Source organism: Nyctibius grandis, chromosome 33 (genome assembly GCF_013368605.1).
Source record: "Nyctibius grandis isolate bNycGra1 chromosome 33, bNycGra1.pri, whole genome shotgun sequence".
Classification (NCBI taxonomy): domain Eukaryota; kingdom Metazoa; phylum Chordata; class Aves; order Nyctibiiformes; family Nyctibiidae; genus Nyctibius; species Nyctibius grandis.
Genome location: NC_090690.1, coordinates 1,786,708 through 1,795,318, shown reverse-complemented (window position 1 = coordinate 1,795,318; position 8,611 = coordinate 1,786,708). Strand labels below are relative to the sequence as shown.

The 8,611-nt window shown below is 72.2% G+C and overlaps 1 protein-coding gene across 3 annotated transcripts; it reads left to right on the top strand.

The window, feature by feature from the left end:
* Positions 1-298: 298 nt before the first annotated feature.
* On the top strand, positions 299-8,467 carry LOC137675361 (collagen alpha-4(VI) chain-like). Of its 3 annotated transcripts, XM_068421404.1 has the most exons (32): positions 299-462; positions 960-1,108; positions 1,281-1,597; positions 1,689-1,767; positions 1,865-2,013; positions 2,090-2,185; positions 2,432-2,485; positions 2,595-2,666; positions 2,754-2,780; positions 3,004-3,048; positions 3,162-3,215; positions 3,307-3,369; positions 3,448-3,513; positions 3,627-3,689; positions 3,794-3,826; positions 3,923-3,985; positions 4,066-4,128; positions 4,218-4,280; positions 4,352-4,414; positions 4,561-4,611; positions 4,699-4,734; positions 4,814-4,876; positions 4,948-5,010; positions 5,111-5,146; positions 5,290-5,326; positions 5,516-6,015; positions 6,099-6,198; positions 6,276-6,929; positions 7,060-7,156; positions 7,297-7,556; positions 7,666-7,707; positions 7,866-8,467. In XM_068421404.1, exons 2-32 carry the CDS (start codon positions 1,033-1,035, stop codon positions 8,126-8,128), a joined length of 3,648 nt encoding a protein of 1,215 aa, XP_068277505.1. In that variant the 5' UTR covers positions 299-462; positions 960-1,032; the 3' UTR covers positions 8,129-8,467. The 3 variants fall into 3 exon arrangements, with proteins under 3 accessions (XP_068277505.1, XP_068277506.1, XP_068277507.1); XM_068421405.1 differs by lacking the exon at positions 4,948-5,010; XM_068421406.1 differs by lacking the exons at positions 4,814-4,876; positions 4,948-5,010 and having other exon boundaries at positions 300-462.
* The last annotated feature ends 144 nt before the right edge of the window (positions 8,468-8,611 follow it).

The following is an 8,611-nucleotide window of genomic DNA, read 5'->3' as shown; positions in this document are numbered from 1 at the left end:
GGGCTGAGGTGATGTAAATCCATGATGTCAGGATCTGGCCGCTGCTCCCCACCCTGGTGTCACCCCTTTCTCACGGGGACCCAGGGCTCTCGGTGGAGCTTTTTCCTCCGCAGCCCTCCACGCCAGCCTGGCTTTCCCACACCAGCGTTCGCTCCCCAGGACCCTGCTCCCTGGCAGATGTGGTTTCCCGAGCGCCTCGGTCTCCACCAGCCACCGACGGTCCCGGCCCCAGGAGGCGGTGGGCAGCGTGGGGTGCAGGGCCAGCCCCGCGGAGCCCGCGAGCCTCTTCCCTGGCCGCGAGGCAGTTCCCCCTGACGTGTCGCACAGATGATGTTTTCTCGAGCCCGGGAATAAATAACCCCCCGAACGCGCATCCTCCCCCGCAGCCCGCGCTCAGCTGCACCGGCCGAGCTGCCCCGGCTCTGCGCCGCGGATCCCCGCGCCGGCGAGGGCGCAGGAGAGGTAAGAGGGGTTCCTCCGTCCCGTCGCGTGGCCAGCGCTCCGTGCCCCCGCTCCCTGCCTGCTGCATCCATCCCCCAAACCCTCGGAGGATCCGCATAGCCCCAAAGCTGAGCCGGGGGTGCTGTGCGGGCAACCTCACAGCGCCAGCGGCAAAGCCCATCCCAAAGCCCTGCCGGGAGCGGTTCAGGGCCATCAGGAGCTCAGCACCCCCGTGGCCTGCCCCATGTTGCCCCCACGCCCTCCCCAGCTGCCCGGCAGCTCTCCAGGAGCTCAGCACCCTCTGCAAGTGGCCAGGGGGAGGGCAGGATGAGGCCAGCGCTGGCTCGGCTCGGCCAGCCGCAGTGGCCCCGGGCTGGGCTGAGCTCCACGGCCGAGCCGTCAGCGGTGATGGATGGGGAGCCAGAGGCAGCTCCAGGCCCACGGCTCCCCGGGGCAGCGGCTCTGCTCTCGCCCTGCCCGTCGCTGCCTGCCCACAGCCCTGCCTTCACGCCTTGCAGCCACCGGGCACGGCAGGAGCTGGTTCCCCGCCGGTGACCACCGTGTCTTGGCTAGCCGTGCCACGCCGGGGCCATGGGGCTGCGCGGGCTCTGCTTCCCCACGGCTCTGCTCGTCCTCGCAGCCGCAGGGGTCTGGAGCCAGGAGGCAGGTGAGTGGGGACGTCCCTGTGCGTGGCCATGGCAAGGACGTGTCCCACCGCGGGGCACGCGTGTCCCCATGGGGGATGCCACGCTGCAGCCCACGCAGCCCGTGTCCCACCGCGGGGGATGCCACGCTCCAGCCCACGTAGCCCATCTGGCTCCCCGTGCTCTGCCCCGCAGGACCGTGTGCCCTCCACGTGCTGGTGGCCCTGGACGTCACCGACTACCATCAGTCCAACCTGCAGCCCTACCTGGAGCGGGTGCTGCGGGACGTGGCCGCGCTGGCCCGCCTGACGTGCCGCCCGCTCGCCCTGAGCCTCAGCCTGCAGAGCACGCGCCAGGACGGGGAGACCCTCTTCCAGGAGGGGCTGCGGGAGCCCTGGGGGGACGTGCTGCAGCGCCTGGCGCGGGCACACGCCTTCCAGCGCTCCTACCTCAGCCAGCCCGCCCTGCACAGCTTCCTCGGCACGCTGGCACGGCACGAGGCCAATGCCAAGGTATGGCACCGGCACCCGGTGGCTCCCGGTGAGGCTGGGGGGGTGCTGGGTGCTCCTGCTGCAGAGCATCGGGCCCCCCCTCCTCGCCCAGGCGCTGCTGGTGTTCACGGACGGGCTGGATGATGACGTGGGGAGGATGAAGGAGGCGGCGACGGCAGCTTGGCTGCAAGGTGGGGTGGCGACGGCGGCGCGGGGCTCGGGTGGGTGAGCCCGGGGGAAAGCTGGTGGGGACACCGGGCACGGCGTGACACCCCGTCCCCTCCCCAGACCAGGCGGACCTGCTGGTGACGGTGGCGGTGAACAACGCCACGGGGCTGGGGGACCTGCAGCACGTGGAGTTCGGGCGGCGGCTGGGCAGCGGGCAGCAGCTCGCCGTGGACACGCCCGAGGCCGGCGGGCACGTGGCGCAGGAGCTGGTGAGGACGAGCAGCGGTGGGGTGGGTGGTGGGACCCCCTGTGGGCTCTGAGCGGGGACGCTGCCCTCTCCCACAGCTGGCCCTGGCAGAGCGGACGTGCTGCCAGATGTGCCCCTGCACCTGCGTGGGGCTGCCCGGTCCGCGAGGACCCAGCGGCCCCCGGGGGGGCAAGGTAAGAGGCTGGGGGTGTGGGGGGAAACTGAGGCACGGGGGGGTGCGGGGAATTGCACCCCCGTGCTGCATGCATGGCCCCGGATCCCTTTCCCAGGGCCAAGGGGCTCAAGTCCTTGCCCTGCTCGATTCCTCCCTCCCCGAGCTGGGAAGGGAGCCCCGAGCCCAGCTGCACTGGCCCCCAGCCCGGGGTCCGTTGTGGGGCTGGGGGGCCGCGGCCGCCGCTCCCAGGGTCTCTCTGTCCTAGGGGGTGACGGGCAGCAAGGGGCGAGCTGGAGAGGAGGGCGAGCACGGGCACAGCGTGAGTTGGCCGTGGGACCCCCGGGGGTGGGAGAAGGGTGGCCCTGGGGGCGAGGGGACCCCTGTCACTGCATTGCCACCAATGCCCTCCTCTCCCTTCCCGAGCGCAGGGGGAGCAGGGACCGCGAGGTCTCCACGGCAGCCGGGGGGTGCAGGGATGCCCGGGACAGTGTGGACCGAAGGTGAGGGGCTGTCCCAGCCCGGCACGGCTCCGTCCCGCAGCGTGGGTGCCCACCGCTGCCCGGCTGCTCTCCTCTGTCTCTCTGCAGGGCTTCGTGGGTCACCCCGGGGAGCAGGTACGTCCCCGCCGCGTGGTTTGTCCAGCGGCTCCTACGGGCACCGATGGTGGCCAAGGCCATGGAGGAGACCCCGAGGATGGGCAGGGAAGAGAGGGAGGGGAGGAAGATGGTCATGATGGATGGAGGGGTGGGATGGCGCGGGGTGCTGGGGGAAATGGGGCAAAGCCAGGACCTGGTGATCCCATATAACGTGGCATCGGACTATGCCACCTCCCTGCAGGGACCTCCTGGAGAAGCCGGCTACGACGGCGTGGACGGGGAGCAGGTGAGCTGTGCAGTGGGGCATCGCACCAGCGAGCCGCTGCGACCACCCCTCCATCCCCGAATGGGCACGGGCACGGCCGTGGGCACGGGCACAGCCTCCTCCCTCCTCCGCAGGGCGAAGCGGGCACCCCTGGCCCCCCTGGAGGGAAGGGCTCGCGGGGGAGGCAGGTGCGGGCGCTGCACGGCTGAGCCTCAGCGAAGTGCTCCCTCCTTCGCCCACCGCCCGCTTGCTAAACCCCTTCCTCCTGCCTGCCCCTAGGGCCAGAAGGGCTCCCGGGGTGCCCAGGGGGAGAAGGGACCCCCAGGCCCTCGGGGAGAGCTGGTGAGTAAGGGGCTCGCAACCCCCAGGGCTCTGCAGGGTGCTGGGGGGGGATCGCTGAGCCCCTTCTCTGCTCCCCAGGGGCCACCCGGGAGGAGAAGCCCCGAGCCTGGCACCCCGGGGTGGAGAGGAGATGGGGGTGCCCAGGTAAGGGCTGGCAGGGGCTGGCAGCGTGCTCGGGGGTGCCAGGCAGCAGAGCAGGACCCTTCTGGGAGCACAGCCAGGAGCTCTGCTGCCCTCCCAACACCCCTGATTTCCAGGGAGACCCCGGCCAGGATGGTCCCCCGGGGCCAGCGGGACCTCCAGGTCCCCCCGCTCACCCGGTAGGTGCCACAAGCAGGGGGACACCAGGGTCTGTGCTGGGTGGTCCCTGTGCCACGTGTCCCCGTGGTGGGGACATGGCTGCTGACAGCGCTTCCCTCCGCAGACCTCGTGCCGCAAAGGGCAGCAGGGAGCACAGGTAGGGCTGGAACCCCCCGGGGACGCGGGGGTCCCTCTGCCCCGGGCACCGGGGATGTGTCCCCACCGGAGCCTGAGCCATCTCATCTCCTCGCAGGGCAAGAAGGGGAACCGTGGCAGGCCCGGCCCCGGGGGACAGAAGGGCTACGGAGGTGCCCAGGTGAGGCCAGGGCAGCCCGTGCCAGCCCCAGGACCCCCAGGGGGCACATCCCCGCTGCCCCTTCTCCTCTCCCTTTGCAGGGGGTGCCAGGGCTGCGGGGGATGACGGGTGCCAGCGGCCGCCCGGGGAGCAGAGGGCTTCAGGTGCCATCCCCCTCCTTGTGCTGGGATCCCTGGGGGGGTGCCCACCCCATGGGTGCTCCATCCTCCATCTGCCTTTGCCTTTCGCCCAGGGTCTGCCTGGTGCCCAGGGTGCCCAGGGTGCCGCCGGCCCAGCCGGCCCCAAAGGGGAGAAGGTGAGTGATACCACGACGCTTGGCAGCCCCCCACCGTACCCCCCAGCCTGCAGCCCCGCTCTCTCTCCCAGGGGCAGGCAGGAGCCGAGGGCAGGAAGGGGAGCGTGGGACCGCGGGGACCCAAAGGTGCCCTGGTAAGGCTGTGCCCCTCGGGGACGTGGCATCGGGGCACCACGGTTGGGGGGAGACGTGGAAAAACTGTGGCCAAGGAAGCTGTGGGAAGAGGAGAGTTTGTGTAGGTCCTACAATAATCTGCTTTGGGATTTTTCTCCCCTCCCAGGGCGAGAATGGCTGTGAACAGCGAGGTGCTCCGGGGAGGAAGGGTGCCAAGGTACCCACAGCCCGGAGCGGGCATGGAGGTGGGTGGGACGAGCGTGGGGCAGAGCTCGGTCCCACTCATGGGTGCTGCTTCCCCCAGGGCGCTCAGGGCCCACCAGGACACCCCGGGGCTCAGGTGAGTGTGTGGGGCCAGGAGGGGCACGGGGACCTCTCCGGGGGGCATCGGGGTGGGTTTCCTCCGCGTGTCCCCCCAGGGCGACGGGGGCGAGAGAGGAGCCGCGGGGGACAAGGGCGCGCGAGGGCTGCGCGGGCACGGGGTGAGTACGGCGCAGCCCCCTCCCCGCTCCCCCCGCCGTGCCCACCCGCTCAGCTCCCCTTGGTTTTCCAGGGCCACCCCGGGAGCAGGGGAGAAGCGGGCGGCCGCGGCGGTGCGGGACCTCCGGGAGAGCCGGTGACTCCCCCCAATCCCGTTTTTCCTGCCACGGTTCTGCCCCGGTGCTGGGGGCCGTGGTCCTTGCTCAGATCATTTCTCTCCTCTCCTGCTGCTCCAGGGCGCCAAGGGCTCGCCGGGCATCCCCCCCGCCACGGTATGGGGTGCTGGTGTGGGGCTGGCTGGGGACGGGGTGTCCTCGGGGGACAGCGAGGAGCCGGGTGGCTGCCTGGCCCCAGCAATCCTTGCTGGGTTTGCTGGGAAGAGCTGGGGCTGACGTGGCCTCGTGCATCTCTCCAGCCGTGTGAGCTCAAGGCTTTCATCCGCCGGAGCTGCGGTGAGAGCCCGGGACGATGGCGGGGAGGGGACGGGGACCAGCTCAGAGGGGTGGCTTGGTGGTGGGGGCACAGCCAGTGGATGCGCACCCAGAGGATGCCCAGGCAGCGGTGGGTGGGTGGGCACGGGTACCATGATGCCACGGGGGGGCTTTTCCGGCAGCCCCTGAGATGCCCCCGTCCCCTCGCAGCCACCACCTCGCCCTCCTGCCCGCTCTTCCCCACCGAGCTCGTTCTGGTGCTGGAAACCTCCTCCACGGTGCCCCCAGCCCTCTTCTCCCGCGTGAAGGAGCTGCTGGCCCTGCTGCTGCGTGACCTCCAGGTCTCCCCGTTGGGTTGCCCGGCTGGGGCTCGGGTGGCCGTGCTGGCCTACGCGGCCACCCCCACCTACCTGCTGCGTGCTGGGGAGGTGGGCAGCGGGGCAGCGCTGCTGGGGCGTCTCCGCCGCCTCTCGCCCACCCGCTCGTCCCGCCGCGGCCGCCTGGCCCTCGCCATGCGCTTCGTGGGCCACCACGTGCTCAAGAGGGTCCGGCCGGCCGCCCTGGGCAGGAAGGTGGTCCTCTTCGTCACCAGCGGCCGGAACCAGGACCTGGAGGGCATCGAGGAGGCTGCTCTGCAGTACGAAGCCCTGGGCATCGTGCCGGCCGTGCTCACCTTCAGCCCGCTGCCCGAGGTGGTGCGGGCTTTCCAGGTGAGCCCCGGGGCTGGTGGCTGCTCCCCCCTGGTCCCCCCCAAGCCCTCACCCCCTGCCCCAGCTCTGCCTCCCCTCCCCAGGTCAACAGCCTCTTCCAAGTGGTCCAGCTCTCGGCGGAGGAGCCGGCCGGGGACGCGGCGGTGCTGCGGGGCGCCGTGTTGCCCTGCGTCCTCTGCTTCGGTGCGCAGCCCCGGGGGGGTCCAGGGATGGGTGCCGGTGGATGCTGGGGCTCAGCCTCCACCTCTCCCCATCGCCAGACCTCTGCCACCCCGAGAGCTGCGCCGCAGCCACGCTGTCCCCTGACCCGCTGGACGTGGACTTGGTCTTGGTGGTGGACAACGCGGCGCCGGGGATGCCGGTGGAGAGGCTGGAGGCTGTCGGCGAGCTCTTCCACCGCCTCCTGGGGCACCTGCAGCTCGCGGGGCCTGGCCTGGCGCAGCGCGGCACCCGCGTCGCCCTGGTGCTGACGGGCCCCTCCGCCCCCGGGCAGGGTTTGGCCGAGGTGCCCTTCGGGCTGCCCAGCTCCAGGGAGCAGCTCCGGGAGCGCCTCCGCCTCGCACTGGTGCCCAGGGCGGCCACGGCGTCCCCCGGTGGCACCGTGGCGTGGGCACTCCGGCGTGCCTTCCCGCGGAGCCCTGGCCACCGCCTCCGTGCCCTCTTTGTGGTGGGGCCGGGGGCCGTGGGGCTGTGGGACGGGGAGGCACAGCAGGCGCTGGCCCCCTTCGCCCCGTGCGAGGATTTCGGCGTCTTGGTGCTCTCCCTGGGGCGAGCCGGGACGGAGCAGCCGGAGGCGGCCATGCCCGCGGCGCTGCCACCCTGGAGGTACCACTCGCTGCGCCTGGGCTCCATCCAGCCGCCAGACATGGGCTACGCGGAGAGGACGGCGCTGGGCTTCCTCAGGAGGCTGCGGGGTGAGCGGGGGGCTCGGGGGGCTCGGGGGGCTGGAGCATCTCCGGGTCCTGTCCCCGGCTGCTCCGGGGGCAGGTGGCTTCAATCCCCCAAACCTCCTTGCTGGCACCTCCATCACCTGTGCCACTGCAGCGGAGAGCAGCCAGCGCCCCAGCACCCCGGGGTGCCCCCGGGAGCTGCCCACCCCTGGCACTGGGACCACCGAGCCCCCCGCGGGGACCCCTGCGCAGTGAGTGAGCGGCACCGGGCGTGCGCATCCCTCGGTGCCCCAAGAGCTGGGGAGCTGGGGGGCTGCACCCCCTCTTCCCAGGGATGGGGTCCTTCACCCCCAGCATGGACTGGGGGGTTTGCTCTGATTTCTCCTCCCAGGACCCCCGAGGTCCCTGCCGTGTCCCCCACCGGGATGCCCCCAGCAGCCCCCAGCCCTGGCAAGGACCGGAGGGCTGCGGCCGTGCCCGGACCGTGCGCCCTGGCCAAGGACCCCGGCACCGCCTGTGCCCGCTTCTCCGTGATGTGGTACCACAGGGGCGAGACGGGGTCCTGCGAGCGCTTCTGGTACGGGGGCTGCGGGGGCAACGCCAACCGCTTCGGCAGCCAGCGGGACTGCATCCGCGCCTGCGTGGACCCGGGTAGGCGAGGGTGGGCATCCCAGGGGGCTGCAGGGTGCCCCCAGCCCGGGCAAGGGGCACGGTGACGTGTCGGTGCTGCCGCTCGGCTGATGCTTGGCATCCCGGGCAGGTCCCGACGGAGCCGGCGTGGGCGAGAGCAACGTGATGCTGGGTGAGGAGCGTGCGAGGGGAGGCTGGGGGGGCTTTGGGGGGGGGGCGAGCAAAGAGCAGGCGGGGGGGCTGCCAGCTCCTGCGCTGGCTGGTTCATGGGGTCATTTGCCGGCACACAACCATGCCGTGCCATGCCGTGCCGTGCCGCCCGCCTCGCAGCCGCCTGCCTGGAGGCACGGGATGCCGGACCCTGCCGCTCCTTCTCGCCCAAGTGGTTTTTCGACGGCCGCCAGCCCGGCCGGTGCTCGCTCTTCTGGTACGGGGGCTGCGGGGGCAACGCCAACCGCTTCGAGAGCCGGGAGCAGTGCGAGGCCGCCTGCCTGCCCCCTGGCACGGCGAGCCCCCCGGGCACGGCGAGCCCCCCGGCCCCCCGCCCTGCCAACACCTCTGCCTGCACCCCTGCGCCTGGCTGCCGGGGCTGACACCCCCCCCGACGGCGTCCGGGGTGTCCCTGGACCCTCCCCGGGGTGTCCCTGGTCCCTCCCCGGGGTGCAGCACCCGCAGCGCTCCCCCCCCGCACCCTCCGCAAACCTCGCCCGCGCAGGCTGGAGAAACGAGGACACGAATTATTGCACAAGGACCTCGGGGTCCTGCCAAGTTTCTGACAGCTCGTCTTCAGCTGCTCCATCGCGGGGAGGGGGGTGAGATGGGGACGGGGGAGCTGAGCCCTGGCAAAACTCTGCGCACCCCCTGCCACCCGCCGGTGCCCGGGGCTGGGTGCTCAGCCCAGAGCCTGGAGAATAAAACCCACCCCACACTGGTGCTCGCTGGTGCTGCAGGGATGGGGAAGGGCGAGGGTGTGGGGGTGGGCGCCCCGCAGCCCTGGCTGGGTGCCCCGCACCCCAGCTGCGCCCTCCCTGCGGGGAGCAGCTTCCCCGGCTGCCGGGAGCGGGGAGCGGGGGCCG